At 38.4% G+C, this 16,409-nt stretch overlaps 1 protein-coding gene across 7 annotated transcripts in view; it reads right to left on the minus strand.

The window, feature by feature from the left end:
- Nucleotides 1-2,496: 2,496 nt before the first annotated feature.
- invs (inversin) overlaps nt 2,497-16,409 on the minus strand; it is a 272,361-nt gene continuing 258,448 nt past the window's right edge. For all 7 annotated transcript variants that reach the window (XM_060824802.1, XM_060824803.1, XM_060824805.1 and 4 more), the window contains one exon: nt 2,497-2,935. In XM_060824802.1, the coding sequence (XP_060680785.1) occupies nt 2,820-2,935 (116 nt within the window). In that variant the 3' untranslated portion in view covers nt 2,497-2,819. The remainder of the gene's footprint in view (nt 2,936-16,409) is intronic.

Raw genomic sequence — 16,409 nt, forward strand, 5'->3', positions numbered from 1 at the left:
CTATATTTGGATATTTATTTCCAAACTTGAAGCATAATATTGTACATTTTAGTGCTTGCAAGTGAGTGGTTAGGTAATATTTATTTATATATATATATATATATTTCATTGTTTTACAGTATTGATATATTGGTTAAGTATAATTTAATGTGAATTATCCAGTTGTGTGGATTAGGCAATTTTAATAAAACAAATAGTGATGGTTTTAATTTAAATTTACAAATAATTGTAATTAAAAGTAGCCTGAACTAAATGAAAATACAACATTATTTTATCCTAACACATATTAGATTTTACCCCACTGCTGGAGAGGTTCAATGGAAATTATTGTATCTATTGCTAGATTTGTATACTATCTGCTAGATGCATTGCAGTAACTTCCAAACCGGTGATTGCTACCAGCTAGGAGGACAGCAGATGTAAAAAACACCACACATGCAAGTTCCCCTCCAACTACACACCATCCTGATTTGGAGCTATGTTGCTGTTTCTTAATTGTCACTAGGTAAAAATCCTGTAACTCACTCTCTGTCGGCACTTTTGTGGGTGTCACCACCACTTTCTCTGGGGCAACTAGGGATGTGCCATATTCCCCACATCCCATGATTGGGGAAGAGAAATGTTGATTATTACTATATAAAAAAATGGGGAGGACCAGTTGTTTAAAGGATGGCAATGATTACATTTATATAATCCCTACATACACATCTTTCAGTTGTATGATTTTGGTCTAATTTCTTCTGAGTTATGGGTGGCCATAAATATTTATTTGCTTAAAATAAACTCCTGTGTTCTATGGCAATGAATGGAGTAAGTATAAATTTTAAATTTATGTATTCTATTATACTTTTCTAATACTCAACTATAACATTTGTCTCACTGTTTGATTTGAGTGTCTTAACATTAATGAATTGCTTACATAATCAACTGGATATATTCAAGTTAATTGTTTCAGTTCAAGTAACAGTACAAGTTTGAATTGGCATTAAGTTGATAAAGATTAGCAGAATACAAAGAACCAATAAGGTGTGGAATTAAAAGTTGCAATGGGCCTACAGCTAAGTTTAAGGGGCTAAGATGTACTTAAATTGATCACCTTTTTAAAAAAAAAATCATAGCTGAATTTAACAAAATTATTGAAACCTCTTGCATGCAACATGAATTCGTGGACATTTGATCTGTGAAAATATCTCTGTTTACAGAATATGTCTGCCAATGTATGGAGGGATGAAAGAGGATGACCATTCATCAGAAGTAGGAAGTAAGTAGGTCTCTGCCTACTGGAGCTTAAAAGACTGAGATGTAAGAATAGAGATGATTTTCTGTTTGATTTAACAATTACATCAGAAAAAAAATCTAGAATTATCACTGATGAAAGTGGTTAGTGAAATATAATTGGAGACGATTCCTGAAACATGGAAAACATTGCTTAGGAAAGGATTACAGCAAACACAAATGTAGGACAATTTATAATAAATTTTAGTAGAGAAAGGACATGAGAAAGTTTGGGCAGGTAAATTTTTAGATGCTTTAGCAAACCAGGACCGAGATTTCATCCTGAAAGCTGTAAATATTTTTAGACTTAGGGAAAAAAAATGAAGTTATATAAAGTAACGTGTTGGAGATTAAAATACATGAAATTACTAATCAGATGTAGTGAGCTGCATGTTAAATGCACAATGGTTTTCACTATAAGGGACTTGTTTAGCCCAGGTAGATCAAAATATACAGCATCTTAGCTGTGAAAATTTGAAGTAACTAGAGCAACAAACAGGTTAGTGGACTGGTCAACGTATTACAATTGGAGGTGAAATATTTTGGAAACAAAAACTAGAGGAAGTATACTTTAGCACTAAAACTTTCAAATGAGAACCTGAGCATAAATCTTTGTTTTCAAAAATAGGGGTGTAATATCTCAAAGCAGAGAGAACGAATATCTGTTTAGGCTTCAATAAAACTTGTATTAAGTCTTTCTGGCCATGAAACTGTTGAGGTTGTGCAGGTGGAATACAAAAGATGGGTAGAGAGGCATTGAGACAAGGGAAACTAGCTGTTATGTAGATTAGAAGAAATTAGATAGGTGTCAAAAATCATGAAAGCTGTTGAAAATAGTAATAAGGAAAACAGTTGTCAAGTTATCACACAATTAGAAATTAAGGAAGATAAATTGTTGTCCAACATAAAATCATTACGGACTGAAGGGACATACGGGTTTACAAAGATTGCTGCCATCCCAGAATCCCTGTAGTTTTATAGGGAACATGGATTAAATGTAAAAATTATGATTTTTAATTGATGTGGGAAAACGACAGCATAATGGAAATGTGTGGATACCACAGAGTTGACACTGGCGTAATGGATCAAGATTAGAGTAGTGCTGGAAAAACACAGCAGGTCAGGCAGCATCCGAGGAGCAGGAGGAAGCCCTGATGAAGGGCTTTTGCCTGAAACGTCTATTTTTCCTGCTCCTTGGATGCTGCCTGACCTGCTGTTCTTTTCTAGCATCACTCTAATCTTGACCCTAATCTCCAGTATCTGCAGTACCCAGTTCTGCCTACTGGCATAATGGAGTGCAATAGCAACCGCCATTAATGTAACACTTGTTACATTAAGAGGATTTAACAGAGTATTTTTCATATTCTTTGGCATTGTTTAATACCTGTAATCTATAACCAAGTTTTAAAGTCTTAAGAACATTTGCCCAAATGTACTTGACAGCTTAAGCCTCAGTGAAGTGCGTAGGGAACGAGTACAATTCCATGAACCGACTTTGGTACATTTTCATAATGTACGTATTGGTTACAGTCCTGCGCCACAACTTATTCTTTTGGTCTAGCTTTGTAGGTCTTTGCTGAAGTGTGTGGTCTCATGTTGTAGGAGAACTGTTTGGAATTTCCAGTGTTTCCCAGGAGCTGAACATGCTGAAGTTTACTCACTGTGGATAAAAGCAGACACGCAAAAACATAACTTACTGATTGTATCAATGGTGTTTCTACATAATCATCTGTTTTGTTACCATTCTTTCATGATTTTCGATATTGCTGGTTATATACTTGGCAACAGAGGGGCTCCCGGTGGTGCAGTAGTAGTATCTCTACCATTCCGCCAGAAGGCCTGGGTTTAAACACTCACCTGTTGCAAAAGTGTGTAATATCATCTCTGAGCAGGTTGATTAGAAGACAAATCTATATTTGGCAATGGAAGTACAAATATTGCTTGTGGAAGTACATTTAAGTCAGAGGACAAATAAGATAACCTTCTAGTCTTTCAGTGGCATATATTTCAGCCTCTTGATAAACTGCTTTCAATTTCTAGCTCTTAATGTGTAGGCTAGGTTTTAAAACATAACAAAGATTTCTGCTTCTACATTCTTTTTGGACCATCTTGTTGAAAACATATTCTCAACTGTGTTCCCTCCCCAGTACTTTTACTGATCACTGTTCATGGCCAGGTGACTGACCCCTCTTAAAAGGGATATAAATGCATTCTATCTTCCTAATCCAGGCATCTCAGTTCTGAAGAAAATACTCCCAACTTAACTAAACTTATTGTATAGCTAAAATTTGCAATATTTGGCTTAAATTTCAGAATTTTTCTCTGTATCCTTGTCTGACTACAGCCTGTACTGAAGAATAAAAAGTGTACACTATACTTCATCCAAGCATCAACTAGGATTTTATGCAGTTCCAACATATCATCCCTGTTATATCTAAAAGGAAGTGTTGACATTTCTGATCTGCTTCCTTTAAGTCAGCATCCTAGCATTCAAACAGATGTCATTAGTTCACTCTCTAAACTTGCATAAAACCCTGCTTCAACCTCTGCTTGTAGCACTGCATGCAGTTCTGGGTGCTGCACATTAGAATATATGGGAATACTTTAGATGGAGTATGAGAAGCTTCATTAGACTGGTCCTCCAGACAAGGAACTTCAATTTCGTAGACTCACTGAAGAAATTGAGACAGTTCTCTGTGGAAAATAGATTGAAGGGAGATTTGATAGAGGTATTCAAGAGTGTTCTGGACAGAGTAGATAGGTATAATTTCTCACTGATGGCAGAATTGAGAATAAAAAAGCACAGATTTAAGATAATTTACAAAACAAACACAGGAGCAGAAGGCTTTTCAAGCAAAGTGTGTTTAAAGTTCAGGACTGCAATCCCCGAGAATGTGGATTCTAGATCAGTTGAGGCATTTGACAGCAACTTTTATTATTATATGAGAAGGATGGATGTACGGGGAGAAGGAAGGGTGTACAGGGGAGAAGGGAGAGCAATGGACCAAAGTACATTGCTCAGGTGGACAACCCATACAGTCACGATTAGTAGAATAGTCTCTTCCTGAGTTAGAACAACTGTGATTCTGTGATTTCCCATTCTGATGCAACACAGTATCTGCAAGCCAGCTCAACAGCTTTGATGTGAAGTTTCTCCCAACTTTTTTTTTCGCAGTGGTGCTTTGCCATTGCCTTCCACTCTTAGGACCTGTCTTTTTACCTTCGTCCTAAGTCTATCTCAGCTGGAATTGAACTTTAACTTATGGTCTTGGCATCATTCTGAATCACACATTAGCAAACTAACCAACTGAGCCAACCTGCCTTTTCATCAGTAGGAGCTAGTTTCAGATTTTTCCTCTGTGTGGTGACCAGAGCAATGCTTGATTAGCAGAGGTCAAAGTGATACCACAGGCAAATCTTAGGGTCACTGAAGCTTTCTTTAAAAATGTGGATAACTCAAAAGAAGTATTGAAGAGACCATCTTTAATTGAATATTGAAAAGCAAATCCAGCGTTACAAAATTGAGACAAAAGAAGTTCCAGATTGCTTAAAAATGGATCTCTGATGAGGAGGTAAGAGACGTCCATGTAAATCTGCTGAGGAAGACTGGATGATTATTCAGATAGTGATACCACTCTGATATTATAAAGAGAGAGTGCAGGTATGCAATTAAATTCCTATAATAGGGCATGGAAAATGTAAGCATTGAGACATAGCATTTTCCCTGGTCATATCTCCATAAGGATTTTATGCAATCCTGTAAAACGTGTCAGACTGTGAGAAAACCTCTACAGATTGAGAACATTACTACCTATACCAGTTTTTGAAGACCTACTCAGTAGGGTATTAGACTGCTGCTAAAAACTAAAGCAGGATAACATGGTATCCTTATAATTATGGATGTAACTTGTTTCCAGAACTCCTTCCTACAGTTAAAGTAGTGTAACAAAAAACATCAATTTTTCACTCAGTATAAACTGCTGATTGATCAAATTGTATTTCAATGTTCCAACTTTACACCAAAAAATTTTCAAGACATGGTAAGGTCAGTGCAGGAAAGAGAGAGAAACAGAGAGAAAGAAACTGACACCACAGTGTACCTGCACAGTTACTGCCTTTGCTGTTTGAATTCATGTATCGCCGGACATCAGAGTGCATCTGGGAAAATTAACAAACAGTGAATTTCACAACTAATCTTGGAGGAACTGTTTAGGTGAAGTTCACAGCACAGAAACAGATGAGTGAATTGTTTTAAGTGTGCCCTACAGAAAGTCTACAGAGGTGAATAGAGTGGGTTCTTACTTGATTATGTTTTTTGAGATATGGCTCTTGATTAAACCTAAAATATAAGCCATAACTATTGACTTAACCTGGGGCAATGTTTTGTAGAGGAGTAAGATGGTATTATTTTCTGGGTCTGTGAAGGAGCAAAAATGACCTTTAGTAGAGTGATACGTGCTTCTTGTCAGATGTGGGTGTTTAAAGAGAGTTTAAGGGTTACTGCGGATTATATCTGCAATAAATGCTGATGGTTGCGAATCCTATCAGATCGAATGGATCAGCTGGAGAGACAGAGGCAATGAGGAGTTTGCAACAGCAACAGTATGTGATGGATGGAAGGGGGAAAGTTTCAGATACAGTCACATAGATGGGTTAACTCCAGGGAAGGTAAGAGAGGTAGGCAGCTAGTGCAGGAGTCTTTTGCAGCTGTCTCTATTTCAAACAAGTATGCTGTTTTGGAAAATGTAGGGGGTGATCCATTCAAAGGGGAATGTAGCACAAACAGCCAAGTTTCTGGTATTGAGACTGGCTCTAATGCAACAAGGGCTGCGTCAGGTTCCAAGAGATCAATTGTGATAGGGGACTCTCTAATCTGAGATACAGAGAGACATTTCTATGGCCAGCATTGAAAAATCAATGTTGTTGCTTCCCTGGTGCCTGGATCAAGGATGTCTTGGAGAGGGTGCAGAATATTCTCACGGGGGAGAGGGGCCAGCAGGAGGTTATTGTAAGCATTGGAACCAACGACATAGGAAGGGAAAAAGTTGAGATTCTGAAGGGAGATTACAGAGAGTTAGGCAGGAATTTAAAAAGGAGGTACTTGAGTAATATCTGGATTACTCCCAGTGCTATGAGCTAGTGAGGGCAGGAATAGAAGGACAGAGCAGATGAATGCATGGCTGAGGAACTGGTGTATGGGAGAAGAATTCACATTTTTGGATCATTGGAATCTCTTTTGGGATAGAAATAACCTGTTCAAGAAGACGGATTGCATCTAAATTGGAAGGGGACTAATATACTGGCAGGGAAATTTGCTAGAGCTGCTCAGGAGGATTTAAACTAGTAAGGTGGGTGGCTGGGGATGTGGATGGCGTTTTTGATAAGGGCTAGCATTACAACTGTATTACAGCTGTACTGAGGGAGGATATTCTGGAAATACATCCAGGGAAGTTATTTGAGTGGAACTGAGAAAGAAGAAAGGGATGATCACCTTATTGGGATTGTATTATAGACCTCCTAATAGTCAGAGGGATATTGAGAAACAAACTTGCCAGGAGATTTCACCTATCTGTAAGAATAATAGGGTGGTTATGGTAGGGGATTTTAACTTTTCCAACATAGGTTGAGACTACCCTAGTGTTAAGGGTTTAGATGGAGAGGAATTTAAGTGTGTACACAAAAAATTTCTGATTCAATATGTGGATGTACCTACTAGAGAAGGTGGAAAACTTGACCTACTCTTGGGAAATAAAGCAGGGGAGGTGACTGGGGCTAGTGACCATAATTCTATTAGATTTAAAATAGTGATAGAAAAGGATAGACCAGATCTAAAAGTTGAAGTTCTAAACTGGAGAAAGGTCAATTTTGACGGTATTAGGCAAGAACTTTCAAAAACTGATTGGGGGCAGATGTTCGCAGGTAAAGGGACAGCTGGAAAATGGGAAGCCTTCAGAAATGAGATAACGAGAATCCAGAGACAGTAAATTCCTGTCAGGGTGAAAGGGAAGGCTGGTAGGTATAGGGAATGCTGAATGACTAAAGAAATTGAGGGTTTGGTTAAGAAAAAGAAGGAAGCATATGTTAGGTATAGATAGGATAGATCGAGTGAATCCTTACAGTATAAAGGAAGTAGGAGTATACTTAAGAAGGAAATTAGGAGAACAAAAAGGGGACATGAGATAGCTTTGGCAAATAGAATTAAGGAGAATGCCAAGGGTTTTTACAAATACATTAAGGACAAAAGGATAACTAGAGAGAGTATAGGGCCCCTCAAAGATCAGCAAGGCGGCCTTTGTGTGCAGCCGCAGAAAATGGGGGAAATACTAAACGAATACTTTGCATCAGTGTTTACTGTGGAAAAGGATATGGAAGATATAGAATATAGGGAAATAGATGGTGACACTTTGCAAAATGTCTATCTTACAGAGGAGGAAGTGCTGGATGTCTTGAAACACAAAGGTGGATAAATCCCCAGGACCTGATCAGATGTACCCTAGAACTCTGTGGGAAGCTAGAGAAGTGATTGCTGGGCTTCTTGCTGAGATATTTGTATCATCGATTAGTCACAGGTGAGGTGCCGGAAGATTGGAGGTTGACTAACGTGGTGCCACTGTTTAAGAAGGGTAGTAAGGACAAGCCAGGGAACTATAGACCAGTGAGCCTGACGTCGGTGGTGGGCAAGTTGTTGGAGGGAATCCTGAGGGACAGGATGTACATATATTTGGAAAGGCAAGGACTGATTAGGGATAGTCAACATAGCTTTGTGCGTGGGAAATTATGTCTTACAAACTTGATTGAGCTTTTAAAAGTAGTAACAAAGAGGATTGAGGAGGGCAGAGCGATAGATGTACTATATGGACTTCAGTAAGGGGTTCGACAAGGTTCCCCATGGGAGACTGTGTTTAGCAAGGTTGGATCTCACTGAATGCAGGGACAAAATTGCCATTTGGATACAGAACTGGCTCAAAGGTAGAAGACAGAGGGTGATGGTGGAGGGTTGTTTTTCCAGACTGGAGGCCTGTGACCACAAGGATTGGTGTTATGCTCGCATCCAAATCATTTATGTAAATAAGAGGTTCAGTTAGTAAGTTTGCAGATGACACCAAAATTGGAGGTGCAGTGGACAATGAAGAAGGTTACCTCAGATTACAACAGGATCTTGATCAGATGGGCCAATGGGCTGAGAAGTGATAGATAGAGTTTAATTCAGATAAATGCAAGGTGCTGTATTTTGGGAAAGCAAATCTTAGCAGGTCTTAATGGTCAGATCCTAGGGAGTGTTGCTGAACAAAGACACCTTAGAGTGCAGGTTCATAGCTCCTTGAAAGTGGAGTCACGGGTAGATAGAATAGTATGCTTTCTCTTATTGGTCAGAGTATTGAGTACAGGAATTGGGAAGCCAGATTGCGGATGTAAGGACATTGGTTAGGCCATTGTTGGAATATTGTGTGCAATTCTGGTCTCCTCCCCATCAGAAAGATGTTGTGAAGCTTGAAAGGGTTCCGAAAAGATTTACAAGGATGTTGCCAGGATTGGAGGATTTGAGCTATAGGCTGAACAGGCTGGATCTGTTTTCCCTGGAGTGTCGGAGGCTGAGGGGTGACCTTGTAGAGGTTTACAAAATTGAGAGGCATGGATAAGATAAATTGGCAGTCTTTTCCCTGGGGTCAGGGAGTCCAGAACTAGAAGTCATATGTTCAGGGTGAGAGGGGAAAGATATAAAAGAGATTTAAAGGGCAACTTTTCCACTCAGAGGGTGGTATGTGTATGGAATGAGCTGCCAGAGGAAGTGGTGAAAGCAGGTACAATTGGAACATTTAAAAGGCATTTGGATGGGTATATGAATTGGAGGATATGGGTGCTGACAGGTGGGACTAAATTGGGTTGGGATATCTGGTCGGCATGGATGTTTGGACCGAAGGGTCTGTTTCCATGCTGTACCTCTCTGACTCTAATACAGTTGAACACCAAGTCCACAATATAGCAACCATAGGAGGAGCTTTAGAGTGATATCAGACTGAAAGTATGATTGACTGGTTCATAAAGGTTTTTAAGAGGATTAGTAAAATGATCTGATAGACACCTCAGATCGTAGGAAGAACTGTCAGTTTTGTGATATAAATATGTTGGAGCAAATATGTCAGGTTGTAAGAATAGAGGAACATGACAAAGGCAATGAGCATGAAGCAGAAGGAAATGTAGACCATTCACAAAATGAACCTCTGAAGATCCACTTAGCCTGCCCTGAAATGGTGGGATAGTTAGACACTATATTCTTGTATATAGAGGAAGGACAATGGAAATATTGGGTAACATATTAATCTAATTATAGAAAGAAACCAGTCAAGATAAACAAGGTGTACAATTTTAGTCATCATGGTGTGAAGGACTCAGTATACAAAACTTCATGCTTATCACCAAAGGCTAGAAAAACACGCACGGATGAAAGCAGAGATTCCATAGACATTAGAAAGTCACTTGATTGAACCTAGTCAAAGACCTTCAGAGGTGAAATCGCTCCTCATCTGTCTACAATGTGTGAGGGTTTAGTGACCCTCAGGTTCAAGTCAACCACTAGTCATCACTTCAAAATGACAGAGCAGCCCTTTGATCTCTGGTAACTTTATTTTGATTATGCCCTCTGGTACCAGACTTTTCAACAAGTGAAAGTACCTTTCTTCATCTACTGTCAAGTCTCCTAAGAATCTTTGTGTTTTAATAACGTTGCTTTGCATTCTTCTATATTCCAATGATTATAGGATTGATCCACTCAACCTCTCCTCAAAAGGCAGTCCCTCCACACCTGGGATTAGTTGAGTGAACCTTCTCTGGACAGTCTTTAATGCCAATATATATCTTAACTTTACTTCTTCCTTTCTATCTTGTTGTTAAGATTTTGTACCTAGGTATTTGCAACTAAGATGGCACCTTGAATGGTGACATTTTATACTTTTCACTGTATTCGAGTACACATGACAATAAAAATCAAAGCAAATATATCTTTCCTTAGATAATTGATCACAATATTCCAACTGTCTTCTAACAAGTGCCTTGCATAGGTTTTTGAGGAGGAGTTAATGTAAGTGTGAGTTATATGGTTTATATCGTGTATGTTTACATGTTTATATCATATGAAACATATTTGAAAATGGTGTTTCAGTATGGTATAAACATGTAAACACGAAAATGGTGGAAAAAAGTCTCTGCAAAAGAAGAAACCTTGCAGAACAAGCCACACAGATCTTTCAGGTTCCTAGAAGATACTTAACTAAAGAAATTGCAGAAATTGATAACCTCAGCTTCCTCTTAAGTTTTGTTTTGTAAGCTGAGTAATGTATATATTTTTAATATTTAAGTTTGGATCTTTACTATTGAATTAATAACAGATGAAGTTTTTTTCTGTGTGAAGAGTTTATTTATCGATATTTCTGTTGCCATAGTGCTTTCTTTAGTTTACCACTGAACAAGGTAAATAATTGTGTCAAGACTTGTACTGGAAAATTCTGGAATTGATGCTTTTTTTTAAGCATAAAGGAAATACCCATAGCTTGGGAAAAACATTTTCAGTGTTTAGTCTGGGGAAGTTCCGCAAAAGCTGTTGGTTATATTGAGCAATTCTCTTGAGAAAGGGAGAAGATACAAACTAGATTACCTTAGAGGAGTTTAGTAATAGTCCTAGAGCAGAAGTGTTTAGATAAAAAAAACTCTGTAGAAACTGAGGACATTTAAATTCAACTGTATGAAAGCTCCAGGAATAATCTCTTGGATATTTCACACTGGGATTTGAAGTCACAGATAAATTAAGTGGATTGAGATGTTGGAGAAAGGATTTGTTTTCATCTGGGGTGAAGAATGTACAAAGGATGGTACTGGATACTGTAAAGATGTTTCTTGGATTGGTAAAGAAATGTTTTTTGGAGCAATGGGATTATGATTTACTGTCAGTTTCAACATCTCTAAATTTGCATTATGTATAAAAAGTTTATGTTTATTATATTTTATTTTATCTTCTTTCGTGAAATGAACATCTACGTTATTGTTAAAACCAAATATGCAACGTTTTGTGTTTATGTTTCAGTAAGAGACCACCTCATTTTTAAAGAAGTCTTTTTAAAACCATTTCAGGTTGGATGCTCGGCTCAACTGGGATATCTTTCCCATTTTTTTAAAGAAGAAAATCCATTCTATTTCGGAGTTGTATTATTGTTGTCCCTTTGGGATTAAGGAGGTACAGTTTCATTCTGCAGAATAACTTAGTTGATAACCAGTTTGACCACTTATTGTAAGAATAAGTTTGCTTATAATAAACTTGAGTTGACTGAAGAAATATGGTGATAGTCTCTTCTGTTCTGGATAACAGCAATAAACATTTCGACCATTCTGGTGATTAAATAAAACATTTATACTTTTAGTATGGCTTGTAGAGTTGTGGGGCTTGATTATGGTGTACTCCTCCCATCAGGGTTTAACAATGATATTAAAATAATAGGCTCCCTTTTTTAAACTGTCAGAGCCACTTTAATCCTACTCTTCTGCGTTTCTTTTTATTTATTAGAGTTAAAAATATGATAAAATAAAGGTGCATAATGCAATATGCCTACCTTGGGCCCATATCCCTTTGCTTAAATTTAAATCTTAAGCGATACAAATTTTTATCAACAATTGCATTGGCATTGACTACAGTTTGAGAGGAGAGTTCCAAACCTCCACTACTCTTTCCATGTAGAAGTGCTTTGTAACATCTCTCCTGAATGGTCTGCCCCTAATTTTTAGATTATGTCCCTACTTCTCAACCACTGGAAATAGTTTATCTACCCTGTCTTTCCCTGATAATATCCTGAAGATCTTGAAGAAATCATCCCTTAATGTTCTAAATTCGAGAATAAAGGCCCAATTTGTCTAATCTCTTCTCATTAATTCAACCTTTGAAGTTCAGGTATTATTGTTGTAAACCTGTGTCGAACTCCCTCCATGGCAAAACATCCTTCCTAAGGTGTACAAAGTTGAAAATCTCACAACACCAGGTTATAGTCCAGAAGGTTTATTGGGAAACACTAGCTTTTGGAGTGCTGTTCCTTCATCAGCGCACAGCCACCTGATGAAGGAGCAGAGCTCTGAAAGCTAGTGCTTCCAAATAAACAGTTGGACTATAACCTGGTGTCGTGAGATTTTCAACTTTGCACACCCCAGTCCAACATTGGCACCTCCAAATCATTCCGAAGGTGTGGTGTCCTAATCTGCTCACAATACTCTGTGGCATCTAATTAGGGTTTTGTATGATTGCAACATTGTACTCTAGCCCTTCGGATTTGAAGAGCAGCATTCCAATAGTTGCCTTGACTATTTTCTGCAATTGTTTGTGGTATTTTAAACAGATATACACCTGAACCCCAAATCTTATTGGACATCCACAGTATTAAATTTTGTACCTTCTAAAAAATACCCTGATCTATCCTTCCTTGGTCTGAAATGGAATAACCTCACATTTTCTCAATTAAAATCCATTAGCTTTATGCATTCACCTAATCTATCAATATCATGTCGGCAACACCGTCTACAATGCTGGGAGGAAATGAGGACTGCAGATGCTTGAGATCAGAGTCAAGAGTGTGGTGCTGGAAAAGTACAGCAGGTCAGGGAGCATCCAAAGAGGAGGAGCAGGTAAATGTTTGTATCTATCACATTCTCAGCCCCCTTCCATTTATCTCTCAGCACCCCAGCCCATAAGCCTCATTCTTGATGAAGGACTTCTGCCCAAAACGTTGATTCTTCTGCTCCTTGGATCCTGCTATGCTTTTCTAGTACCACACTCTCGACTCTGTCTACAGTGCTGTCCAATTTTGTGTCATCAGTAAATTTGGATATTTCATTTTTCATGCCAATATTCATTAAGGAATTGGATAATATGATAAATTTGAGGTCTCAAAACATATCCCTGTGGGACACTAGTCATGTCCTGCCAATTTGAGTACTTACCTATTATTCAAACCTTGTTTCCTGACACTCGACCAATTTCTTATCCATGTCAGTAATTTGCTCTCAATTCTGTAAGCTTCTACCTTAGCTGACAACCGCATCTGTGGTTCTTAATGAAAAGCCTTCTGGCAGTCCATATAAACAACATCCATCAACTTCCCCCTGTCCACCACCTTTGTCACTTCTTCAAAAAAATTCTGAAGTTTGTCAAACATGACCTACCTTTCATGAATCCATGCTGACTCTCCCTGAGGTTTGAAGTAATCAGTTGTTCTATCCTTGATTATAAACACCAACAATTTTCCTACCACAGATGTTAGACAAACTGATCTATAATTCGCTTCTTTCCATTGGTCACCCATCTTAATGAGCAGAGTGAGAGAAGCAAATTTCCATTGCAGAAGTAGAACTCCTGAATCCAGAGAAATTAGATATGGTAAGGCATCGGCAGGGTTCTCTCCGACCTCCTTTAACATCAGGTCTCGGGAATTTGTCACTCGTTAGTTCCATTAATTTCCCCATTATTGGTGATTTACTTATGGTCATTGACAATCTCCCCACTCTCATCCTTGAGGGTGCCACAGAGATTGTTCTGCTATAACGCAACAGCGGAATTTCTCTGCAACCTCGCCTATAGAAAACGCACTATGGAAACTACAGAATTGCGCTGTAGAAGATCACTAATAGAAAATTGCTATACCATTCAGTGGAAAGTTTGCATTATCCAAAGAACATCAACAATTTGCCAATCGCATTACAGCCAATTCGCACCGATGAAACACCCATTATAGCAGAATGACCTATAGTACTCTTAACCAGCTGTTTTATTTTTATGTAACTATAAAATGCTCTGGCCAGTGCCATTACTCCATTTTACATTGACAACCTTGAGGTAGTGAACCTCTCCATTTCATTATGTAAGTAATTATGTAAATATAAATAGGTGGATCCTCATAAAAAGACACAATCCTATCACGTTCAATATTTTTCGAGCCTGAACACCACCTTCCATGTCTTTTACACACCTGACATCCCGGATCTTGTCATGACATGGATTGATTTCAGAGCAGGCACCCCATTTTCACCCATTCATAGTCCTCATAATCACCTATGTTGCTTTTCCTTTTCCCTGGCTAACTATCAACACTCCCTTTGTCTGCCTAACATTTAGTCTCTCTCTCCCTCTCTGGACTCTGACTCCATCTGTCCACTCCCTCCTTTACCCCCACCCCTTGTCATCAAGATAAATATGAATACCATCAGTTCTGAAGAAGTGTTACTAGACTCAAAACATTAACCTTGGTTTCTCTGCACAGATGCTGCTAGTTTCTGTTGTGATTCTTTGGAACAGTGTAGAAGGTTGAGAAGAGACCAGAAAGGCCTCAGGAGTGAAATGGAGAATTAAAATGACAGATGAGCAGAAGCTTAGGCATATAGATTGGTGAGATGCTCAGCAAAGCAATCACCAATCTATACGGTGTAATTGAGAGTTTAAAAAGTATGGTTTAGTGTTTCAGTAGCAGACTGATTAAGGAAGAGGCTAATTAGGTTACAGAGCTGGTAGTTGGCACTCTCTATGATACAGATTATACATTGTCAGAAGCTGAAGATAGATGCTGATGTTACAAATAATTTTGCCCAGTGGCTGGAAAGACAAATGATATAAGTGATGAGAGTATACAGTTTGAGGTTAAGTTTAGACGTTGATTTTGTCCTTCTCAATGTTCATTTGGTAAAACAGCAGCTGGAGGCCAGAAAAGTTGTTGAACAATGTACATATAGTAGAGGTGTCAAGAGAGCTGGTGGAGAGCTAGAGTTGAAGGTCATTAACAGACTTTCCAGGTTAACCCAATGTCTGTTGATGATCTAATCAAGACAAACACAAAAATAGAAAGAAAATGAGGCTAATGATGATTCATTAGTGACATTGCTAATTATAATTAGCGTGTATACACTCTGGTGGTTAAATTAATTTTCCACCTAAGGATCTTATAGTAATGAAGTTGATCCTTCTATCCAATCCAACTGTATTGAAATATTAAATGTGCTTATGTTGTCAATGATACACTTACATTGCTAGTTCCCATGAGAAAATGGTCAGGAATCTTCAAGTTGACCAACTGCAATCCTTCTAATGATGTTGCTCTCATAGTGATGTAAGTTGAGAAATTCTATCCATGTGACCTGATATTGATAATGGGAAGTGGTTACATATTGAAAGATGAGAGACTGGGAAGTGGTGTTTAGAGATGATGGTGTTTCCATTTCTTTGTGCTTTTGTCCATGCTAGTGGCAGCAGCCATTGCAACATAAATGTTTTTAGAATAAATTTAGCAAGTTATTGGTAGGTATCAGAGAGATAGGTATGTGCATGAAGTAAGTATTGAATAATTTGAAAGAAATCAAACAGAGTATTCTTTTCTTGATAATATTAAACTCCTTGGAGCTGTTATTGCTGCATCTATCCAGGCAAGTGACAAAGAGTCATAGAGATGTAGTACACAGAACCAGACCCTTCGGTCCAACTCGTCCAGATATCCTAACCTAATGTAGTCCCATTTGCTAGAACTTGGCCCATATCCCTCTAAACCCCTCCTATCCATATAACCATTCAAATGCCTTTTAAATGTTGTAATTGTACCAGCCTCCACCATTTCCTCTGGCAGCTCATTCCATACACTTACCACTCTCTGCATGAAAAAGTTGCCCTTTATGACCCTTTTATATCTTTCCTCTCTCATCCTAAACCTATGTCCTCTAGTTCTGGACTCCCCCACCCCAGGGAACATACCGTGTCTATTTACCCTATCAATGCCCCTCATGATGTTATAAACCTCTTTAAGGTCATCCCTTCGCCTCTGGCATGCCAGGGAAAACAGCCCCAGCCTGTTCAGCCTCTCTTTGTAGCTCAAATCCTCCAACCCTGGCAACATCCTTGTAAATCTTTTCTGAACCCTTTCAAGATTCACAACATTCTTCTAATAGGAGGGAGACCAGAAATGCACACAATATTCCAAACGTGGGCTAACCAATGTCCTGAATAGCTGCAACATGACCTCCCAACTCCTATACTCAATGCTCTGACCAATAAAGGAAAGCAAATCAAATGCCTTCTTCAATATCCTGTCTACCTGCGACTGCACTTTCAAGGAACTATG

The sequence above is a fragment of the Hemiscyllium ocellatum genome, chromosome 5 (genome assembly GCF_020745735.1).
Source record: "Hemiscyllium ocellatum isolate sHemOce1 chromosome 5, sHemOce1.pat.X.cur, whole genome shotgun sequence".
Taxonomy (NCBI): domain Eukaryota; kingdom Metazoa; phylum Chordata; class Chondrichthyes; order Orectolobiformes; family Hemiscylliidae; genus Hemiscyllium; species Hemiscyllium ocellatum.